This window comes from Polyergus mexicanus, unplaced genomic scaffold, assembly GCF_030449975.1.
Source record: "Polyergus mexicanus isolate NDT 795.1 unplaced genomic scaffold, iyPolMexi1.0 SCAF_4, whole genome shotgun sequence".
In the NCBI taxonomy this organism is placed as follows: Eukaryota; Metazoa; Arthropoda; class Insecta; order Hymenoptera; family Formicidae; genus Polyergus; species Polyergus mexicanus.
In genome coordinates, this window is record NW_027223324.1 from 11313863 (window position 1) to 11339607 (window position 25745).

Genomic DNA, 25745 nt, shown 5'->3' on the forward strand with positions numbered 1-25745 from the left:
GAAGCCGACATAGCGCAATAATTAACGTAACAGCGTCCCAACCATAGTATCGCGATAATTCTCATGCGCATTTGGCGGCTATAAATTTAATCGCGCGGTTTCCTATTTTCTACGCACACGTGCAATCGAGTCGCTCCGCCGAGCACACGCCATTTTTTCGGTAGTACCGGTATCGCTGCTTACATCGTTGATAGCCTTGCCCTCTCTATTACTCAGATACTATACTATTATCGTCCCGCAATGATAGTCCTTTATTGTAATAAGTACAAACTTAGCCATGCGAGGAAAGACGGAGATCGTTAAAATGGAAGGTTAACCTTCCGTTTGGCTGTGTCTGTGTGTGTGTGTGTGTGTATGTGATATCTTATTCGCGAGAATAGAGAATATATTTTGATAAGGCTAATCTTTCGCGCGTTATCCGTGTATCCCGATTATTACGAACTTCTTCTGGTAATAAATAATAATCGCGCCGAAAGAGAGACAAAGATATAAATTCGTTTCGACAATGCGGATCATTTTGCGCCGTGCTAGACATAATTGAATGGTAATACTCTTCCGAGAAGCATGTAACATTATAGCAATGCATGCTCACGGAGAGGTGCATTAAATGCGCGCACGCACGTACGCACGTACGCGTCTATGATAAACTCGGCTCGATTCGGATCGTTTTGCACGGGAAGCTTTTGCCAAGATTGCCCATTTGGGTCTGTTTCTGCGAAAATCGTTGCATAGTTTCTAAAAGTCACGCTCGCTATTTGTAGTAAGTAACTTTTATTAAAGGATAATTTTTCATCTATTTTATAGTAAATAATATATATCAATTTATATACGATAATTAATTATTGGTTTGAATCATCGTATCAAATTTTTTTTTTTTTTATCTTTGAGTAAGTTTTTATTTTGATGATTTCTGAGATATCGAGAAAGACACAGATGTGACGTGAAACGAAGAATGTTAAATCTTGCCTACTATTAGTGTTATTATATCATTATGAATATCCTTTAGCAAAAAAAAATGTGTTAATGTCATTTAAATTCAGATTGAGATCAATCATTTTAATTAGCGTACCTCCGCTATTTACCGTGCTATTAATGACCATAACGAACATTACAATGATTATACATGATGTCGGTACCGATAAGACTTCATTCATAAGCGAATCAATGGATGATAATTACACGATGAATCAGTAATGACCGCGGATATAATAAATCTTAGCTGACATGTCGCCGATAATTTTTAAGATGTTAAAATATGTGTTTTAAATGACGAGCAAAATTATATATCGCGCAAACAAAAATATATCACAATAAGATAATAAACAATTTATCGCAACTGCTCTTTGTTTGAAATCTCCGCTGTGTAAAAATTCTGTCGACTTTCCACATTCTCCTGCCATGTTTGTGTAAGAATTACTAGCGTATCGTTAATTGAACGTAATCATTATTTCGCCACGTCAATGTTTTATCTACGATGCATGGCAATGAGTTCCTTGTACACGGTGGGTGTGTCTAGATCATTTCATCATCATGATGGTGTTTTTTTTTTTTAAGCCCATGTGATGCTAACCAACCTAGGATATTAACATTATACAATTAAAAAAGCGTTATCCAATCGATGATTCTGTATACGCTTGCAAACATAATTCATTGATTAAAAATATGTGATTATATAAGAATTTATATGACTGCATAAAAGAAATAAATGATGATTTATAGTAAGCATTCATTATTTTACTGGAATTAAACTACACGGCAGAAGAATGTCGCCGACAAGTATTGGGAAATATTGCACGATGATTAATCTATCGTATACATCGACGATATATATTTTAATGTAACTCGGTAAATCCGAGGTGACACGCGAACGCTTAGAAACTCGCGCGGAATTATTACGACAATTATTATTTGCATAAGACGATATATAAATTCCGGGCGGAGACACGCGAGAACTTGGCGATGTTGAGAGTTATCCGCACTGTAAATCTGGACGATCACCGGCGCGATATTCTTGTCGCGATGGAATGCTTGCATCGTAAAGAGCTTCTTGTTGTAGGATTATTGTAGGATTACCATTGAATTATCTCAATAGTCGTTATGGATTCTGTTACTATGTAGCTAACTATGAGCAATATTGACAATAATGCGAACAAGGTATTATATAACGTTGGTAATAAAAAATGTAAAAGGCGAACATAGGTAATGAGGGCAACCTTACAGCGGACAAGAAATGTGAAGCATATAGGATAATATCGTGAAGATTGTTGCAAGATATTAGAAATATCGCGCGGTCTATTGGCGGCAGTTGATTTTTTTGTCCGCTGTCGCTAATAATAATTCTGTTGCCAAGTGGCTTACGAACGGAGCTACACATTACTGTGTGTAAAACGAGAAAATTAATTTCACGCCGTGGTGTCGGGGAAAAAAAGGATTTCATTTGGCAGCTGTCACTTGATAAATATCGAATGTCATACCTATCATTCTTCTTGAATTAACGCATACATTTTTCGTATACGTCTCTTACTTCGAGGGAAACGACTGTCGCTCGCGGTAGTCACTTTTCTACGACATTTGCAGGCGAGAATTAATTTCCATAACGAGGACGCGACATCTACTCGCGAGACCGAGCGCGTATTTATGGACGTCACGAGCGCGTGGGAAGAACAAGACGTCGTCTCGAGACATGAGCGTTCGTCTGATTGCCATGTAACAAGCGAATTTAAATCTTTAGGGACGCGCGCGATCTTTAGATATATCGGGTTTCACGCACACAGTTTCTTGCGTGTATTTTAATTGAGCGCAACAATGGTCAAGACGTCATCTGCGATGCGTCGTTTATTTCTCCGCGAGTCACGCGTGTAGATAATATAAGGATTTGGTGGGCAATTTAATGTGAACCTGCTACGCACTCGATGATTGCATATTAAATTTTACTGACTTTATATGGACATACAGAATCAACTATTTAAGTTTTATGAAATTTTAATTACAATGCAATGGAGTGATCAATGTCACGTGGCAAGCGGTGAGCGTAGAGAGTCATTTGCGATCACAGTATTGCTAGAATAATTAAGAAATAACAGGATGCCGCTTCTTTCTCTCAAAGGATTCGTCAAGTTCGATCGCGATGAGGTCACACATTCTCCTTTTTGCGCAACTCTTCAATACAGATCGGTTCGTGTGAAAAAAAGAAGAAAAAAAAAACGCGCGTGCCTTTGCGCGCGCCGCTTAATTACCTCCTCGCAACGTTTATAGCCGGTTAATAGTCTTGTCGCGCGCGTTTCTCCCTCGTGGCGACCCTAAGCCTTTACACGTTACCGCGCGGGAATTCAATTCTTTCCGTTGCGAAAGCTCGATGGGAACCCGCCGCGAGTCCCCGTCTCGTATTTTACGCGATCATCGTGACCGGCGCGTTCAATTATCCTTTGGAAAGGAGCAGGATAACGCGCTCGATTTACGTGCCGGTTTGTCATGATGGCGTCGCAGAATTCTCTTGAATCGTCAGTGGCGCAATTATAGAGCGAGAGCATCGTGTAAAAATGAATAAATTGTATAAAAATGCATTCGATAAATTAGTTGAAATTATTTAATTTCGCGAATTGTAATTTATATTCTTCGTATAAATCATAGATTGATATACCGACCGAGGCGCAATCCCGGAAATCACATCGATCGTTTGCGATGATCGATGTATTATATGCAAAATGATTCCGTAATTGTTGTGTTTAAACAACGTGTATTTACATATATTATAATAAAGTTCTCATTAGATGAGATTTATACAGATACGTGCGCGCTTTATAGAAGAATGCAATTATCTTAGTGCTTGTTGACTGCCGATTGACGCCTACACGAAACATGTCTTGCAAAAAAGGCAAAAATAATAAAGATGAATAGAGATGCACTTTATATAACATTATTATTATTAATTTTTTTTTTAGTCTCTATATTGCGTATTGATTTATCGATATAATCATTAAATTGCTGCAATGTCAGCAGTCATATTTACTAATTGATAGACCATTGATAACGATAGTGTTAAAAAAAGATGTAAATATTAAATATAAAAAAATGAAGCAATCTTTTCATCAACGAAAGATTAGAATGGAAGGGAAGAAACAGGCGCAACAAACGTAGCAGTAAACAAGCAGTCCATTGTCGAAGTTATTGGGTAACTCGTTTACACCTACGGTGTAACGTAAAACCTGCGCGGCTTGTTACATAGTCGGAGCTGTAAATATTGGTTATACGCGAGAGCACATAATGTATAAGTATCGTAAAATAGATGCGAGAGATACGCAGAGTAAACACGTTACCGGAACATCTAGAGTAAACATATGTCGGGCCTACCGAGTGTGCGAAAGAAGCACGTGTTTTCTCAAAAGACTTGTCGCGTGCGAGATCGAAAGGCGATTGGCCGGGGGGACTTTACGCACTTGGCACGGCAACTCGCATCCCTGGCATTCACTTGCATCACGGATTGCATCAGAAAAAAAGAGATGCGTTCGTATATCTTAAGATATTATAATTTTTGATGGGAAAAAATGAAAGCTGAAATTTTCGAAACTTCGTTATAAAATTTTTTTTTATTTATTTTTCGTTTCTATTATTACGAATGCCAGAAATCTTGTTGAAAAATATCAAGGATTTTTTAGGAAAGAATCAAAACTCTATCAGTGACATGGAAATTATAAAAAAGAGACTACTACATAATTGCACAAAATCGCATTGTAATAAATTTTAAGACAAGCGTGAAGGAAATTCGAATAATCTTTTATTGGCATGGAAATAAATCGCTAATGATACCGATAAACGATTGATAAATGGAACGTTTGAAAACGTGATACCAATCCGCGATATGTGGTCAAGTTGATTACATGTTAATTAAGCCTATCACCTGGCGCAACGTCGAAAGGCAAAGTGGCATTACGAAAATTCCTACGCTCTTTGATGCGCGTCCGAGATGTGTGATGTATTAATTATTTATATATCGCCAAGGCGTGACGGTAATGATACGTTAATGAAGACTTTTGATAAGAAGCCCGATTAATCATTGGAATCGAACGACTTGACGTTCGTGATCTCGTGCGCGATATGTTATCGGCATATTTAAAGTAACGTTCACTTTTCTCGATGCAAATATGTAACGCGACATAATAATTATCGACCATTTGCATAAATTTGATATATCCGGCTAATAGAATATAACAATTTTTTACACGCGTTTAAGAGCGGTGGCTTAAAATATATGTTAATACATATTTAATCGAATATAAAGAAAACAAATCGAGCACGCGTGAGGGAATTATTTATGAATAGATGTCACGTATATATATATATATATCTGACAGCACATTGTATCTAACTGTGCAATAGATATGTTTAGCTATGCCTGCAGGATATTTGCGTTAATGCTTATTTGACCATGCAAATTCTCGTCTGGATATATTAATTATTCTGCTGCTAGAACGAAGCGTAGATTTGTCGGGTATGCAATCAACAACGCGCACTCGCATGTTGGACTTGTATGTTAATTGACTCTCGTGAATGCGGCAGAAATAAAATGATTTTTAAATACAATCGTTTCGCTCGTGTTACAGAATAAAAGCCAAATTTAATCTATATCACAAAAATTTATAGCCAACGATAAATTTATTTAACGCCGCAGGATGAAAACTTTCGACAACGTTATTGATTATCAATACGATATACAACATTATTTTTGTGTGCACCTATGATATCTAGTCGGCGAATCGTATTATAATTATTAAGATTGTTCGTATTAAAAACGACAAGGGCGATTAATCAAGCCGAGCGCGAATTACGATGAGACGCGCACGCGCACGCGGAGTTGCATTTTAGAGATAAATTGGCTTATATATATATTGTACTATCCGGAATAATTACCGACGACGACGACGACGACGACCGGCAATGTGTGTGCATGTGTGCGAGCGGAATAAATCATACTTTACGACGCTGCAGCAAACCGGGATCGCGGCGACACGTACGCGTTTTCTCGCGGCGGCGTATTATTAAACGCAGCGTAAAACGCTTTTCCGCAACAACGGACAGCGCGCACTGTAAATTAAATGCTGGCGACGTCTCTTTCATCCGCAGATGACGGTAGGCGATATTAACGTGGATTTCTCACCATTGTTTGAGAAAATAAATAAATTAAAAAAATAAATATTTTATTGCCTTCCGTATACATATTATTGTATATATGCATCGTATATTTTTCCCTTGAAACTTTTGTTGAAAGAACTTTTCTAACTGTACGACTAATAGAGATAATTTATAGTCAAAAAGTGAAATGCCTATACATATCTTTTTTTCTATCAAAATTTTAAATAATTTTGGATACGTAGTTATTTGCATTTGTCATTGCGACGCGAGCTTTTCGACGTTGCGTAAATAAATCGATATTAGCCGCAAACGGCACGTGTAATTATCGTAGCCCCAGGATGGCATAACGGGCGCGCAAAAAAATATTAAAAAGTGAATCGCGATGTGAAACGAATAATATTTATGTCGGCGTCGGCGTGATTTCTCGAAAGCGCGGCGCACGCCGTTGAAACACATCATCGATCTAAAAGCAATGTTGAAAGCCAGTAGAGCTATTAAAATTTCATTCAGCGACAACGATTTAAATCCGTCGAGTCTTTCACTCGTCTCCTCTCGATGGGCCTCCGCGCAATAACGAAGGCCAATGAAAACGACCGTAAGTTCGTAAACTACGGGGGCACCCATGTGCGTTTGTGGATCGTCAAGCTTGAGCCTCGTTCTGGTTTTAGGAGCGTTTTTCTAGAGTAATAACGAGATGTCGCGAGATCAAGAGCGATCTGAGCGAATTATAGGGACTAATCTTTGTGGTAACGCATGAAACGGCTAACTCTCACGGCTTTCGGCTTCTTTCTTTAATTTACAAAGAAGCAGAGATATCATATCCGGCGGTTCTGAAATCGCTCCTATAATTTTTAAGTTGCTCCTCTTAAACATCTTTTAGGAGCAACTTTATAATATACATTATTGCTAAATGAACTCAGGCACTATTTTCAAGGAATCATCAAATAAGCCTGATTTGCTTTTGATAAAGATGCACAAAGACTCGGTCCGGCGTTGATTAATAAAATTAATTCCGCCGGCGTAGCATGCGATCGTATTTGTATGCAGGAGTCAACGTATCGAGTTAATGCATTAGGGAATTAGATTAGAAAACATCAGTTGCGCAAGATTCGATAGTTATCGACAAATGAGTTTTACGTAAGAGTTAAGCGATTAATCGTTCGAGTGTGTGAGATTAATTTGTTTCATTTTATTGGCGCAGCTGATATTTTACGCCTAAATGAAGACGGAGAAGTGACGATTGTTAGATTTTAACGGTGCATTGGCCGCGCGAGATTTTATTCGATCATCGGGATGAATTACGTAAGAAATCGCGGTTAATTGATCGCGTTTAGTATATGCAACGCGTATCACTGACGGGTACGATTATAATAATGCGCTTTAATGGAACACGAAACCTTTGATCCTGCCGATTAAGAAATTGCGGTTAATACGCGCACTTTGTTCTTTGTTTCTTCGAAAGATCTAGTGAATCGCAAGAAAATCACTCGTAATTACTCGTAATTCGCGCGGAGATTATTGCAAATTTGAATTTTTATTCTAATTATTGTATTGTATTCACATGACTATTTATCTTCGCACGATATAATTAATCTTCGATTATATTATTCAACATCAAACAATCCATGCCAGAAAAGTTAATTCTCTATTCACCGTAATTAAAAAAAAAAAAAAAAAAAAAAAAAAAATTCCCCGGCATAAAGTAAAATATACCGGGAATTGGAATGACCATAAAACGAATCAAAAGTGAGTTTTATGATGTGAGTGTATGAGAAAGTTTACGGACGTCTTAATGAGTGATTATCGTCGCTCACTCGCCAGACGGTGTTAATTAAAGCGCCGCACCGATTGTCCTTCTATTATCGCGAGAATTTCTTTCGATTAACGATCCTTCGCGCAACGCGACACTGATTCTCATATAGCGGATCTTGGCGCCAGAATTCTACTCGTGCTGGAACACATCTTATCTCTCCTCTTGCTCATACGGTTTCATAATACATACTTTGCTGATTGTAATAACGAGCTGATGCAACGAGTTTGCATTGTCGGCTTTATGAATGAGCAATGCCATTTCGCACCATAAGCGTTTATTCACTAATTCGTTTCCCTTCATTTGCTCCAGTCGCGATATTAACAATCTTTTTTTAAAGATATTCTCTTTTGAGAAACGGCAAATTATTGATTAGTAAAAACGCGAACTCATAAATAATTAATAATCAAGTCATGAATTTAGAAACAGATCGTGTCGTAGCATGTAGATGAAAATAATTCACGAAGTTGTAGCTGCGTATATCGCCTATTGAATATTACATGCAATTCCATTGATTAAATTTCCAATTCGTTCCGCGACAGAATTTTGTATTTGCCTTTTACGATCGTGTTTTTGTGAACGTTAACGCTATCCGTGGAACGTGTGCTGCCTCACGCGGTGCCGCTATTAAAACGTGAGCGCCATAAGAATCCCCGTGCGGAAAGAATCCCATGCAGAAATTCGACAAACTTTTCGTATTAAAGCGGTGGAAATCGATCGCTACGGCCAATTTCGATCCCAAAGGGAATTTGTACATTTATTTGTGTACCTAATCCGCGAAAGAACCGAGACAGCACGCCGAACTCTCTGTCCCAGATGCAATCTCATTCGTTTATGCGTGAGCGAACATATTCTGCTCTTTTTTTACCTGCCTTTTTTTTTTTTTTTTTTAACTTCTTTCAAGAGAAGAACGCCTTTGATCTACGTTTCGCGCTTCGATGCGAAATCGTACTGATGCATTTTAGAGCCCCTTCAGACTGAAAAGTTATTAAAACTTGTCATTAACTATCAGCTGAGTATGAAAAAGAACGATGTTATGTAACGCGATTCGAAGGCAATCTTCGATCCAGGATCGGCTACGAGAATCCAATCGATGATATGATCCGGTGTGATGTTTCTACACTCAGTTAATGATAATGAAAACATGCTAAACCGCTACAAAAAAACGAATATATTAAATGAAAACATACAACGCGGACACCATCGTACATACATATATATACCAGAACTTGAACGAGGTAATTCCGATAAAGCAAACTTTATTAAAGTCTGAAGCCACATGCGCTCGATTACTGTAAGGCAAACAAACTTTCCGGGGTTTTTTTTTTTTTTTTTTTTTAGATCGAATTTCACATTTATCGGACTTTTTATAATGGGTTTATTATCCGCGTATAAGCGTTAACTTAAATCGAAGGTAGTAACGTGTTATTTAACCGATCGCGCCTGTCGGGCAAAATTGCTTTCCCTTCCCGTTTCCCTGAAGGGTCTAATGGAAATGATCGAGATGTGGCGCGTCCCGATTCGTGGTACATCCCCTTTTATCGACAGTGTAAACATAATTAACGTCCTGATGAGTATCCTGATTATTGGTCTCTTCCAGGAAGACACGAGTCTCACATTCCGTACCGCCCGAAATTGCCAGTCGAAATTATTAATTATGTCGTGCCATAATTGAGAGACTTGATATGAGACATTTGACGATATTATTATATTATGGTTTCTCTTTTCTTTTTTTCCCGTCGATTAATTTTATTAGGAATCAATACATAGCGCGAAATATTATATAATAGAAAGTAGGAATAATTTACCTATCATATTTTGTTCGACAATGATAGCTGATAGAGATGTTTGCCAAGAGCGAGTAATCACGACTATTTGTTTGAATTTTGCAACTCAACGATATTGAATTTTCTTTTGATTCAAACGACGGTTTTATCTAGTTACAAAGCGCTGAGGAAATATTTTTGGATTCAGATGCAATTCGCATTCGCGCGAATGAGTAGGGTTTGGAAATTTTCCAAATACGCTTCGCTTTGACCTAAAACTCGAGTTGAAAATTCGATGGCGCGTTGCGTCTCGCATCCTAAATCGATCGTATCGTCCTGCGATGAATAACGATTGATATATCTCGTTGGATATAACACGATCGAATCGACCTGGACGCTTGCCAAGATACGCCTGACTAAATTGCACCTGGTCGCACAGGAAGACGGAACCTACCGCATTCAGCACATTTGGAGAATTGCCAGACGCGATCATCAAAAAAATATCGAAACGGATTTAGGATGAGAGCAAACATATCCGACATAATAATCGATGGCGTTTGCCGTCGACGAGGTAGCACGGTGTATCCCACTATCAACTATCATCGCGGGAATTAACTTTCTAACTAGTAGCTGACGGCGTGAAAGTTATCGTATCAGTATTTTTATCTAGATGTTGACCTCGAGTTGGCTTGAAAGATCTCTTGGTATTCCGTTAAATAGGATAACGCATTGTCATAATTGCCGGCTGACAATAGGCTGTCCTGAAAGAGGTCACAAAAGAAGAAGATAAGAGGAGTTTTTCGAAGGAGCTTGCGTAGATGTTGTTGAATCTTAAATCTCTCCAAATACGAGATGCCGAAAATAAACTTTACGTTTGAGAACATTAAGGGGTTAATGAACATTACAGATTTTATCAAGTGTATTTGATCTTGGAGATCGGCCAAGGAACGTGACGTAAATTCAGACTGATATAATTTCGGATTCCACGTCTGCGGGACAATTCTCATTGCAGACGTGATTCCAAGAATTAATTAGTCGGTATCTCGACGAGTTAGTGCGCAGACAAGTGTTTTGCGAGCCGAAATGAAACGACTGCCGAAAGTCGTGAGTCGCCATTTAATTCGAATTAATATGAGATGAGGCGCGTAATGATCGCGTCAAATTTACTGTACTTATTTTGATTTGTTTAATAATGATTATGAAATAAGGATAGTATATTAATATTATCGATTTTTAGTAACGGAAATGAATGCAAACTGCAAGAGATTCCACGAATATTTCGAAAATGCATGGAGCGAGCCAAAGCCGATCGCTATTAATAAAATAATGCTTCCGAGTAGTTATGCTATTTCACTCGCTTTCCTGTTTACGCCATAGTGCGCAATATGAAATTTAACGAAATTTAATGCGATTCGTCAATTGCAAAGAAAGGAAAAAGAAATACAAGCAAAATTATACTATCATATAGTTTCCTCATTTCTCACAGACTTTCCGAGAATAAATGCACTTGGATGCGAGCCCGTTGTTTAGACAACTAAGTACACTTCTATTTTTACCGCGGTAACTACAATATTATTTCGTAAAATTAAAACGATAATCAGATAGAGTTTCTAATATTTTCATTTGCACAGATGCATCGTATCGAAGCGCGTTCAAAATAAATAAAATTTTACCCCGATTTCATTTTCTTTTTCCCCTTTTATTTTTCCATTTATGTTCGACGTTCGACGTCCAGGATAAGAGACCTTATTATAGGAAAAATAATTTTCGTGCCAGTAGACACGCTTTCCTTTCGCACTTGATTATTTTCCTTGAGCGTTCTTCGAACCTCTGCATTATGTGAGAGCTTCTTTGATAGATCACTTTACAAGTGCTCAATGAAGGAGACTGATGGCATGCTCATGCGCCGCCCGATTGATGTAACGCGAGTGCCAGACTTAAAATACATCTCTTTCGAACGTACAAGTTCGAGAAGTTGAAGATTCCTTCATGAACCGTATGCATCTTATTAACTGTCTGAATCACTGCATTGCAACGACAACGAATATTATATGGACCGTTTATTTTGAAAGTGGTGTAAGTCCTTTTTTTAAAAAAATGAGATATGACGTAATTTATGCTTAATTTAGTGTAAACTTTTTGTTTATAACTAGTTAGTATTTAATATCTTAAAAAATGCCAATGCTTTGTTGAATTTAAAATTGGCCGGTAAAAGAAATTGCGTAACCATTGATTATGAAAGTGGTGTAAGTCCAATTTCCATCACGATGCCAGGCCTATTACATACGAAAAATATAAGGATATGCAGCAGCTATTACCTTATATACCTCCTGTGCATCATGAATATTTCAAAACACTGCCACATGAAGAGCATAAATAATTAATAATAATTAATAATCTTGTGTTAAGTTTAACAATATATAAATATAATTAACGTTCAAAATAAAAAATACTAATTCTATTTTATTTCTTGTTATTATTTATAAACAAAATTGGATTAATATGAAATATATTTTAAGTGATATTTGTTATTTCAAAATTGAAATTAAATGATATTTACAATTGACTAATTATGAAAGTGGTGTAAGTCCATTTTTGCAGCCTGGAAATATATATTATTTTAGTTAAATTCGCCTAAAAGAAATTTATATAATCAAATTACATATTGATAAATTAGTACAAACATTCCCAGACTTCACATAATTAACCTATATTTTTTAATTGTCAGATCTGCTAACATTTAATTTTCTCGAAACAAAAGAAAATGGACTTGCACCACTTTCAAAATAAACGGTCCATATATTACTGTTACTAGTTCCTGTTTCGTAATTAATTTTTAGAAGCACGTTTTATATAATAGTCGCGCACTTTAATTAATGTTATCCTTCAATTAATGTTCTACTCATTAGATATCATGGAAAGAAATATAGCGCGATGAGTTTGACAGAGAGTTATAAACTTAATGATTTATGAAACGAGCTGTCACGACAAGTAATCTTCACTTACGCTTTCACTATCTGAATATGATGTCAGATAACAAATTTGTTTACATCATCTCATATGACGAAATTCTAAATCCCGCTATTATGAATTAATTAATTAATTACACCGAGTATAATCTGAATATGAATCTACATTGGTCAAAGCATAACAGAAAATGAATTTGATTGCTAATTACGTCAGAATCTTATTCAATCACATGAATTCGCCAATTAAATGGATATACTCGATCACTTTTTCAGCTATACGTTAGACTTGAAGACGACTTGATGATGAATCATCGCCTTGACAGGTCAATGATTCGTCTCGGTTTTTTTTTTTTTTGTGTTCATTATTCGTCGTCATCCGATGATTGTATCATATTTTTAGAAACGATAAGTATATGCAATTATCGTCTGATGCGCAATACCGAATGGTGGAGAAAGAAATGTTAGTCTTTTAACAAGATGCAGATTACTCATAAAATATGGCATGACCGATAACGGAAAGAATGTGAAATATGTATATTAAAATCACGTAGTCGCGAATCATCGAAGTGGTTTAAAGTTAAGTTGCAAAAGATAAGGAAGTAATATCGTAATCTCGCGTGCGCGTTTAACGATTCTACGAACATCGTGTCTTAAATCAGCCCTTAAATGTTGCGTTGCGTTGTCGATTTACGCACCCGTCCTTTCCGATCGCTACGTAAGCATTGATGTAATTTACTCGTCTACGAAAATAACCCCACGGCGCTTTACGATCGCCGAAAATGAGGGGGAGTTCGCGGCGCGAGAGAAAATCCCGATGCCTTTAATTCATACCTCGTTGCGTTATGTGTCGTCCGTAAATCCGCACTTTCGCCTGAACTCCCTTACTGCCGAATCACTCGCATCGCCGGCCGGATTTTATGCGCCGTGGTAACGAGCTTCCGCGGTGAGCTTTACGGCGGATTTATGAATGCTCTTCGCCGTTGGTCAGGTGGTAAAGTTGTTTTTTAATGCTCGTAGCGCGAGATGAGGGTTCTGTTTCGGCGAAACACACTCAAGAAGAAGATAGATAAAGAGATAGAGAGAGAGAGAGAGAGAAGGAGAATGCATGGGTGAAATCGAGACAAAAACGGATGCGGCACAACGGTCTGGATTATAAGGGGCGGATGAACTGAAGAAGAGAGCCAAAAGAGTTTCGTATAAACAACACTTCCGCGAAGTCTATCAGCTGTTTATCGAGGGATGGAATACTTGCTAAAACGAATCGCGTCTTGCCCGGCAGGCGCCATGATCTTATATATAGGTCTCCTCAAAGAATGCATCACACGTTAGGATGAGATATTTCTAAGAATGAAACGTGTCGTTTGAACAAGGACATGCCAACACTCGATATGACGTAATTATTAGAAATGAAATTGTTTCGCGTAAAATATTAACGATTAATTTTTTAAAATCTTATTTAAATACTTTTATGAATTTCACGTGTATTGAAATAATTTTAAATTAAAATAATTATTTCTTAACGAATTTACTTTTCGTCTCTAAAAGTGAAAAGTATTTCTTAACACTCGAAAAATATATTTTAGCAATATACGTAATATATCTCGAAGCAAATGGAGGATATGCTAGTTATTTGATAATGCGCACTCTGCATTTTATTATTTACATAGTAGATAAATCCGATATTCGAAGAATGACATATTTGCGATTTGTTCGCGCGAACGCATTAACTTGTAATACTCGTCGTGTTTTCTATACAAACGGCGCATAGTTACGATAATCGTAAAATTTCGCTTAATTTTATGGGTTTTCCTAGTTTTGATAAAGAACGCTAGAGCTTCCGGAGCTTTAACGAGGATCCTAAGAAGCAAGCAAGATAAGCTGGTTAACGTGCATTTATTATCATATTAGCGTCTGCATAGAACTGACACTTTTACGTTGCACAAGATGTTTTGTCGAGAGGTAGGTCAATTCCAGATTAACACTGTCGTATGGATAAACATGTCAAGCGATAAAGAAAACGTTATATCGATGATTAAGATTGATGTATGCGCGTGCCATTTATAAGAAATGGTGGTAACGTCATTCAAGAAATTTTTCCAGTAAGGACTAGTATTATTATTCTATGATATCGATGCAAATTAATGAATTTTGCGACATGATACAATTCTCTCTTTTTACATACACAATTACTAAAAAAAGACATAATTTATTCTGTTCTGAAATATTACCGTACTCTTATTTCGCGTTTGAAGATATAATATTATACGTAATGCTTTGGATCGTTTATCCTTTGAGGATCGAACGTAATCGAATTAAACGCTATTCAGTTTCGCACAGGTTGCGAGTTGTGATTCGCTTTTGAAGATTCGCAATAAATTGGAACGTGGGAAAATTACGTCTTCTTCAAGTCGCCATTGTACGAAATACTGCGTCAAATTACGCGCGCCTAATTTAATTTTACCCTTTGAAAAGCATTAATTACATATTTCTTCGGCGTATTTAAGCCAACGGATTAATCATGAACTGAATATGCATCCACTTAACAAGATTATGACCGTCTCGTTTTCGCGATTATGCGACGGAATTTGTAATCATTTTTCATAATTCAAATTGAAAATTGACACGATTGACCATTCAGTGACGGGAGGTTTCCTTCGATCATCTGGTATCGATGCACGTGAATTTACGGCGGAAAACTATGATGGGCAACTGCAACACGTGGCGGAATTGCTCAATTATCCCGGCGCGGCAATTCCGCTCCGACCGGCATGCAGAGGTAAATTGTCGATGGAACGTGGCGGGTTTACCTTGTGTAAATTGGCGCAAAAAGGGCAAAGCACGATTGCGACGACAGCCGCCGTGGACGTGCCCGTCGTTTCGTTCATCGAGATCGCTATTGCAGCGAGCTACTGCGAAATTAAGATGCGCGCATCGCGTTTGGCGCCAAAATACGCAAAACCAAGAGCGATGATCTCATTGTGGAATAGCTTTTCTAAAGAAACGATTTAAGCTTCTCTCGATCCGCTTATGAGGATTAATTTTTTTTTTTTTTTTTTTTAGAATATGTGCGTAACAAGGGGAACGGATCCATTAAATTTCTTATATAATTTTCGCTTTTTCTCTCTCTATATATATAACGATTATATTATTATATATTTGCCAAATTATTTAAAAATATTTTCTCTTGGCACACACATTCCAAGTTCTAAATATATTTCCGCACACTGTCGAATCGAGTTTTCGTTGACGATAAAGCATACTCAATCTTGGCGCCTAGCGGACGGCGAGGTCAATTCTACGAACGTCAGTTAGAGAAGTTTTGACGCGGATAAAACGATTTGCCGGCGGTCTGCATTGCCAAGGTCAATCTAATCTTGGCCTTGCGTAGGTAAGGGGAACCACCCCGACGTCTCTCGGGACGCATGCAGATACACCCGTCGTTAATAACGTCAAGCATCCGCGGTAATGCGTATCCGAAACGGTTTTTGAAAACAAAGTACTTGGAAAATCTTGAGAAACTTGGCAACGTACGTCAATAAGAATAGCTAACATTGTAATGAGGGATTCTAATGTATGGAAAATGTCATCGATCTATTCTTTAAATGTGAAATCACAGGCTGAGTCACTTACATAATTAATCGATAAAAATATAAATTTAGATATTATTTATACATTTATTAATTATTACAAATTATAATTTAGTTATAAACATTTCTACTAATAATTTCCACTTTATAATAAAAAAGAAAATCGAATTATTTTAATGTGAATAGATATTTGACGAATCAAATAAAATAAAATACAAAGTAAAATAGTTTTTATCGAGTATGATAGTTATAGACGGATAGGTATTTTATATTGTTTCCTTGCACTATAAGGTCTGTCTGAAATAACGTTTCAAGGTGAATCAACGCTTATCAACGTGCCGATGCACAGTGATCGATTTTCAATCTTCGGCCCATGCTCGCGGATGTAAAATTGCGAAATCTGCCATCGACGAAATTAGTTCTACGATAAAGACACACGTGTGTGTTTGTAAATATTTCAGTTAATAAAAACAATCTGTCAAATAAATTTTATTGCCAGCATTCGTTGTCATAATAAATGACGGCTTACTATATCGTTTATTTAGTACGACAACTTTCGGAGATCTAGTTTGCCGAAATAAATGTCTCTTGGCAAAAGCTACGTCTGTATCGTGCATTCAATTTCGCCAGAATCACGCGAAAGAACGTAAATCACGACGTAACAAAGATTACGGTAATCGTCGATAACGATAGCGCCGTTATGTTAAATTAATCGCGAGTCTCCGATTCGATATCACGTTCGACGAGTATTGCGATCGAGACCGTACGATTCTGACAATAGCAGGGAAGTACGGAAGATGACTATCGAAACTGTGAGAATCGTCGAGAGATCTGCGGAGGTTTTTCTCTCGGTTACGGAGGATTTCTTTCGCGCATCGCGTCACGTGGTATATATCGCGCGCCTAACCTCGGCTATTTATGCAAATGGAGCGGCATTCGCGAGAGAGAAGTATCGATGAACGGATTCACGTTTGCGACTATACGTGGCCCGAGAGCTCTCGATTTGATCCTAATCTCTGCCGAGGCAAGGTCGATACGAGGAGAGCTCGACAGTAACTGACTTTACGATTTTCAGCTCCTGCGATGGCATCGAAAGCACGTATATACGTACTCATTTCTTTTCTCTCTTCGTGATTTCTCAGAAATCGAATTGCATTTGCTTTGCTTGCAGCCCTGCCTGTCGTGATGCAATGATACTCGATCGAATTATACAATTTTCCGTATCTCGTCCAATAACGCAATTTCTCAATCATAATTCTCGCCGAGTGAGAGTGATCACGGCAGATATACTCGATTGTTGCAACTTCTTATCATTATCATGATTGAGCACGTCTTTATTACATCATAATTTGCAAGCTAAAAGATATTGAAAATTTTTAATAAATTTCGTAGTCGGCCTCGGTCACGATATAACGCTCTCGATTTAAGAAATCAATTCTGTTTATACGAATCACTACTCACATTATTAGTAACATCCGCTTGCATGTCCGAATCGTCCTCGACGCCAGCTTTGGCGAGGTCGTCCTTCTCGTTATCCGGGGCGTTCGGATACTCGTCGTAATCCTGCTCGAGGCTCTTGGTTTTAGTACCGACCGTGATTTTTCTTTCCTGCCGATTTTTGCCCCCATCCGTTACATCGGTCGCGTTCTTCGGTAGCTTATGTCCGATCGAACCAACGGATTTTATGGTCGAACTCTCCGCGATCCGCCTGTTGGTGAATCTGATGAGATTCACCGGTCTGGAGACATTTCTCCGTTCGTCGAAATTTTTATAACCGTCGCGTTTCGCATGCTTATTCGATTCGATGTTCCGATAATCCCTCCTGACGGTAGCCTTTGGAGTGGTCGGCTCGTCGGACGTGAGTCTCCTGATGATATCTTCATAGGTCTTCAAGGATGATTTGGTCTTGCTTTCGTAAAAATCATTATCAATTTCCTCTTCTTCGTTATCTTCGTTGTCCTCATCATCGATATTTTTCCAAATATCATCCTCTTCTTCATCTTTATCGTCTTCCTCGAGTCCGCCGTGATCCTCGTAATCCTCGTCCTCTTCTATCTTCTTATCGTCTTTCGTTAAATGATATTTAGTCTCCGAGATGTTCGATGTTACTTTCCAACCATCCGTCCATCTCGACTCATCGGCACGATCGATGACGCCTCCGCGATCCTCCAGGCGATGCTTCCTTGCGCCACGATAATCGTTCATTCTATTCCTTCTGTCTTTCCTGAGGGATGTATGTCGCCTAGAGTTTCTCCACCATTCGTGATGCTTATCAGCCTCACCACTTTCCATGTATTTGTGCGGTCTCTCGTAATCGTAATTCTCCTCCGAAACATCCTCGAAATCCGACACGTCGCGATTGCGCGAATACGCGGGTCTATGATAAGTTCTGCCGGGCTTGTATCGATAATTCTTCGAATTATATCGCGACGGAATTCTATGCCTGTCGTTGTCCCTGTCGTCGTACCAATTTCCCCGATGTCCGCCATCGTGGTATCTGGGCGCGTAACGCGGCTCAAACGTTCGGCCGTGATAACTCCTCTGCGCGGATCGATGATGCGATCTGGGATGATCGTAATACGATTGCACTTCGTAATCGTCTTCGTCGACTGGATCCTCGGAGTCTCCTTCGTATTCGTAGTCATTTTTCTGCCAGGATCTCCTATCGAGATCGTGACGATTCCTTCGATTCGAGGTTTCGTGCCTGTGCCTGTGTCGGTGTCTCGCCTCTGTCGTCGTCATCGCCGCTTCATCGCTCTGATGGAATCGGCATTCGGCCACGAAGAGGCCGTAGGCCATCAGCAGGCCCAGCAGAAGCAGTAGCCTTCTATCGCGTGTCATTTCGGTCTCCGCAGCACCGTTTGCAGATACCTTACATCATCATGCGCCCCGTGACTGCGGCTTTCGCGCGATAACACCTTGATCGATCACCTCTTGATGCCTCGCCGGTCACGATTTCCTTAGTCGCGCATCGAGCCGGCTCGATTGTCGAGTAGCAGCACTCGCGCGCGATCGATATCACGTTGATCATTCCACGATCGAGGCAAGACGAGTTCGCACCTGACGGCTTCCGCGAGCGTTTCTCGATCACAATTGATAGCTTAATCCGGGAACCGTCAATTTTCTCTGACAGGAGTCTCTAAATTTAACCGCACGTCACGGCCGGATCGTGGTGACCATGCGGCGACCGCGGAACCTGAAACGATGGTGCAACGCGATTTCTTTTGGCGCGGCTCCAGTACGGTAAGAGTCCGCTGCAATGATTCTCGTCACTGATTACTGAACCATTTAAACGTCACAAAAGACATCGGGAAAATATTTGTGAAGATGACTCGAGACAATCCTGTCGTACTGCTTTATATGCAAGTCGTCAGTAGTATGAAATAAAAATCTACCCCTGATATCTATTCTTAAAAATTTTCGCACTTGCTTCGTAATTTAAAATCTAAGTCACCGGTTAAAATGATTCGTTCATTACATTGATACATCAATTTTAAAGTACTGGTTTCATGTCACGATCTCGTAAATTTATCTGTCATATATTCGTAAATTTTTCAAATCTAACGATTTTTCGGAGCACAATGTCACTGTTCGACGAGTCTGTATCATTAATCACCGGTTTTCTCGGGAGGGGGTGGTTTTTGTTACACGGGCGCATTCGATCTGCTGCAACCGGTGGGGAGTACCAGCGTAGAGTACGATAAATTCACCCCGAATTGTATCGCGGACAGAACGTCGCGGACGACTGAGACCTGAGACCAGCACCGCCGGAGCAACCGGCGGCCTGAGAGATCGCGGCACGCACCGCGCATGCGTGCGGACGATATTCGCCCCCACCGCCCCTCGTGCCGCACCAGACCGGGATCATCCGCCGCCGCCACCGCCGTCGCCGCCTCTTCCTTCGTGCCTTCGTCCTTCGCCTTTACCTCCGCAAGAAATCTCTCCGTGCACGGCATTTCACGGCGGACCCCGCGATGATGCACCGTGAAACAATAGGCATGGACGAAGGGGGCGAGACAGACAAGTCCGCGAACGCAGTGGGCCGCATCTCCACCGGACGTACGATCGGTATGAGATGCACTTCTCAAAAATTGCCACTTCCGATTGTTCGACGGAATCGTTCCTTTTTAATAGCCAAGTAATCCCCGCGTATAAATCTCTTCAAAAATAGTATTAAAAAACTAAAATTGAAATTTATTCGCTTGTTATATTTATTATAAGACAAATTTAATATAAAGTATGATATCTGAAAAAGAAGACGATGTGCGCTTAGCCTTGTCACGCTTTGCCGCACAAAGTTGGAGAACTGTGAGCACAGGTGTGATCATGCATCGGAATGTATGTATAAATGGCGTAAGATATCTGCTACTTCTTGATTCAAGCATATTTTTTAAATATAGGTATCATTGCTTCGGCAGTGTTACTTTATGCAGTGCTGATTAAAGATTTGGAAAAATTAAAGCTGTGAGAAAATTGTAGATGCAAATCGATATAGCGAGACTTCATGGTCCTTGGAGTCACGCGTGTTTGTCGAAACCGGTTTTCAATTTATTTCGAATAGACACGACGTTATCCGCATTAGACTCTCGTGTAGATCGCTTCTTGTCCGTGATAAAAGGCATTAAATTGATTTAATATGGAATGAAGTGGTACACCAACGCGCGTGTCGCTCTATCTTAATCACGATTAATTTTAAAGCGAATTTAGATAAGAACGACATTTATCCTTTAGTAGAGATTCATTTAGGAATTAACTATTGATTCATGATTTTTAGGAGACACGAAATTTTTTTATTAATAAGTCACATATTATTAGAACGCGCACACACGTTGAAACAGGGATTTTATACAAAAATAGTAAATATATATTGATTTTTTTATATTTGTCGGGAGGAAAAGATTTTTATAATTATATAAGAGTCGCGATAATAAATGATATATAAGACATACATTAAAATATTCATATGAAAAAAAATTTAAGAATTCAGAAATACGTTTCAAGAGAAGACATTATAAATATGTAGGTAACGAACAGCAGAGAGATGTATCTTACATAGGATATAGTTTAAAGCTAATGGATGGCCGATGTTAAATGCGGCGTTTATCTTACGCTTTTGCGTGAAAGATTTTTTTTTTTTTTTTTTTTTTTTTTTTTTTTTTTTTTTTGCGAGCGATTATCCAACCGTCACCAGGGCTTTTAGTCAAAGGAGATATCAGGCGAGTGCTAAAAAGAACGCTTCGATTTTAATCCCTCACGGGAATCTCTTTCTTCCTCCGGTCTTCGCTCACGTTTACGATGTAATGCGCGGGACGTACGTTTCTGTGACACCGTGAGCCTGTCTCTCTCGATTTTACGATCGTCTGGGTCGAACCGACAGTCGACCGGCTGGTCTTTTCGCCGGGCGTTCCATTCACTTTCGCGCCGCCATTCAGAGATGCTGGAGTAGACGACGATACCGCGAAATCCGGATCGAAATGGGAGCAAGAGAGAAAGAAGTCGTATGTATAAAAAGAAGAGGAAGTCGCATATTGGGAGAAAGAAAGAAAGAGAGAGGGGGAGATGTGGAGAAGAGAGATCGGAGGAAACTGCGAGAGATAATGCGAGGAGAGGAAGATACGATCGTTGATGCCGATCTTGCAACCGGTACAACGAGGACTGCTTTTTCGTCGCTCGCGGAGGTCGGCGGGCGGTTTTTGTCGCCCCTTTAAGCCAACCGCGGTGCTTACGATGATAAATAAACACGGCGGCCTCCCTACCCCTCGTCGCGGGTATCGCATGACGTTCCTCCGATCCGATCGATCGACTGATGTAACGCGCGATCTATCGACGAAGAAACATCGCCGGCATGTCACTCGGACTTTTTCCAACGCGCCAGGAAGCTGGAGAGAGGAAAATATTTTGCCAGATGTGTCGAGCATCGAAAATTATTGACGTTTATCGAATCTGTCAGGAGAGTCGCCAAGTTGTACGAAATATCAGTATGAAAGAGCAACGTCATTCAGGTTTTTTTTTTTTCTCCCCTGAAGGGAACTTACCTTACATAGTTATTATGACGCCATCGTGACGACGAGTATCAGAATTTTCATTTTATATGCATTATCTTACGAAACATGGGATGCGAAGGAATCAAAATTACTCTTGCGTTGTACGATCATTAAAATGTTTCACGCCAGACTTATTTTCCTAAATGTCGGCTTATGCAATGATGTTGTTGGCCACAGCACGAGAGCGTTGTAAAATAGATTTTACAACGTGAAATTTGTCGGTCACGGCGCGCGGCGTTTAACAGTTATGCGTCGGCGGATTTCTCTAATTATTTTGCTTTCACGCCTCTTCGACGCTTGTCCGCGTTAATTGTAACCATTTGTCAGGATTCGCCGGGTGGATAAACAGATTAACGCGTCGACGTAGAATAACGATTAAATCGCATCCGCGCCCAACAAAATTCATGTGCCTTGCGTAGAATGCGCACAGTCGTGCACGTTGCCGGATAAACGAGGTGAGACACCAGGTGCGTCCGGTTAAATAAATGAGATATGGAGAGAGATTGAGAGAGAGAGAGAGAGAGAGAGAGAGAGAGAGAGAGAGAGAAGTTCTCTTCTTTAAATTTAAAATTATAACTTTTTTACGAAATATGATAAACTCACAAGAAAGGACCAAGAATCTTGATCGAACTCAGATTTTTTAAATAAAATATTTTGCGTTAAAAATTTATTTAATATATAAGATGCATTTAAAAAAAATCAACAGGTTAAGACAATTATTAGCGCTAATTTTTTTTTCAATGACATTTACGTGCTACACTTGTAACTGAGATCACCAGTGACTATTTGTGGAAAAGCAGTCTTACAATACAGTCATGATACACTGATTTCATTTGAGAGAGTACGTTACTAATTTTTTTTTCCTGCAAGTAAATCCACCACGAAGTACTTTCGCGTTACACGAACGGGCAATAAAAGTATACATTTACAATGATTTTGTTCCGTGATTCCGGCATATCCACGATTTGTGCGATCATCGAGATATGGAACGTTCGCAGGATAGGACACGCGATCACATGGAGTTTCATCAAGATTTTCATAGACACGAAACGAGATTAGTCACGCGAATTTTAAGCGCGGCTTTCGTGCCAAGGCAGACAGACGCGGAGGTACCGATTTGTTCTACTTACAAAAGAAGCGCGTGGGCCCGCTTCGTATGCACGCATGTAGTTCTCCATAAGTCACCGACTTAAAGATCCGTGACGTTCGTTGCTTGTATACCGGGCGATATCTTGTTTGCTCAATTTCTCATGCACGGGAATCTTTTACATTTTTTTTCTACTATTCGGAATTGAAAATTATGCGTTTCTTTGAATTTTTTATTTGGAAACATAACTAATGATTACGAATATCGGTCTTAGAAGTTTAATATATGCTACTTGAAAATATAAACAAATATCGCTTCTTATAAAAATTTCCTCCAAAAAGACACACATGTAAAGATCCACAAAAATTCTTCTCTTTTGAAAAGATGATTATTTCTTTGCCGAAAAAAAGTCATATCTATTTGTAACTTACTAATATTGTAACTCTCATTTTTTTATCATATCTTAATAGTTATTTAAGGCTATTTATCGTCTATAGTCGTATGATATATTATAATTTCACGAAATTAATATATCGGAGAATTAATATTTTATTAGCTCATCTGAATTTAAGTATTTCACGCATCGACGTGCAGAGTAAAATATCGCAAATTATAAAATAAAATGATGAACATATTTACATAAAACTGGTCAATATCGTGAATTAGAAACAAAAATTATTTTGTGCGACTTGCTCATCAGCGTATATGTACAATATCACACGTTTACTTTCGTTATCTTTCGATTTCGCATCTTTAATCAAGTTCAACCGGGTTATCGGTGGAGATTAAGCTTTTGGGTCACTTTGCCATTTCAAAGAAATATATCACTTTCCGTTTACGATAGCCAATTTCAACGGCACTTATATCTTTTACATTACATTTAAGATGCGACAAAAAAGTTTTAATTAATTTTTTATCTATTATTTGTAACATATTAAATTAATATTAACATTAATACGATAGCGATCTGTCACGAATGTTCGAGGCGCACACTTACCGTAAAGTACTCTCGACTTTCTTAGTTACAGAAATAAATCACTCCCAACATTCTAAAAACAGTTGCGAGGGTGCAGAGGTAGGGGTAGACTAGTCGGGACGAACCAAAAAAATGTCAGCTCGCGGAACACCCGTCGCGGCCGCAATCTCCGAGATACGCTTTCGTCTGATGATCGCCGCACTCTCGCGCTCGTAGAGAATCCCATTTTGCACGGCGCACCTGCTAAGTGGCAACGCGCGAAAGGGGCGACGAAGAACTGCGCGTCGGCGTCCGATAACCGGAATAAGCGTCCTTTTGTATTCTTCAAGGCCGCGAGGATACATCGTCGCGCGACCTTTGACATCTCGCGCGCCCGAACGACGACATCTTCCACGGTACACGTTCGCCGATCCGGCTCTTCTTTCGCCACGTTTACCTTGAGACGTCACCGCGGCATCTCCCCCGTGCGAGAGAAAGCGCCGGTTTTGTCACCTTGCGAGAGGGTCGACATTCCGGCGGAGAGGAATACGTTTCCGTTACGGTATGTTTGTCGTAGTCGCAACGAAGGACGTTCGTTGCTCCTTCTCTCTCCCTTTTCGAAATAACAGCGGTATGTTTGATGAATTTTGTTGATGAGGGTAATATTATTTTATAATTTCCTCGACCGGCAAACTCACGATCATTGAAGCCACTTTTACGCCGGAAGTGCTTCGGAGATAACTAGACGACAAACATGAGAAAAGCAAACAGGGTGGATCCTATATGGTTTATACTCCGTATTTTTAATGCAAACATCGCTGATGAGAACCTTTTAGTCCTCCGACCTTTTTTTAGCTCCTTCCAGTTAACGGGAACAATCCGCAGCTGGTAGTCGATAAACAGGCGGGTCTTTGTAATAATCTTTACAGCTTGACGAAAATGAAAGCAGTCTGTTTAAAAGATGCTAGTCTTTGTTATCACGGATAAAGTTATATACGGCGGTCTACCCCAGTGTTCAATGTCGCATACGTAAGTCTGCCAACGCTAAGGAAAAACCACGCATCAGCATAATAGAGAGGCTGCAGCGTACAATATACCATTATTTTCTTCTGACAAAATTAGATTACCTCATTCATAGTCATTATACGTATTGGACGTTTGCATTTCATTCTCACAGATAATTACATACGACAATAGAGATCCTATTGTACGAGCAAACAGCATCAACTATTTTATAATTTTTTACCACAACATGGATATGTATTTGATGAGACTGGAATTCCATTTTGAGATTACAATCTCTAATTTTTAGATTCGATTAAATTTAGGCTGGGTTTCGTTTGACATAAGATACAATTTGTAAATATCTACCTCTCCTTGGGAGTGAAAATATTTTAT

General features: G+C 39.2%; 1 protein-coding gene across 1 annotated transcript in view; it reads right to left on the bottom strand.

Moving 5' to 3' along the window:
- The window catches only part of LOC138932171 (probable elastin-binding protein EbpS), a 76927-nt gene extending 56933 nt beyond the window's left edge, over positions 1-19994 (bottom strand). The window contains exon 1 of the mRNA XM_070293747.1: positions 17723-19994. Within this exon, the coding sequence (XP_070149848.1) occupies positions 17723-19102 (1380 nt within the window). The 5' untranslated portion in view covers positions 19103-19994. The remainder of the gene's footprint in view (positions 1-17722) is intronic.
- Between the last annotated feature and the right edge of the window lie 5751 nt (positions 19995-25745).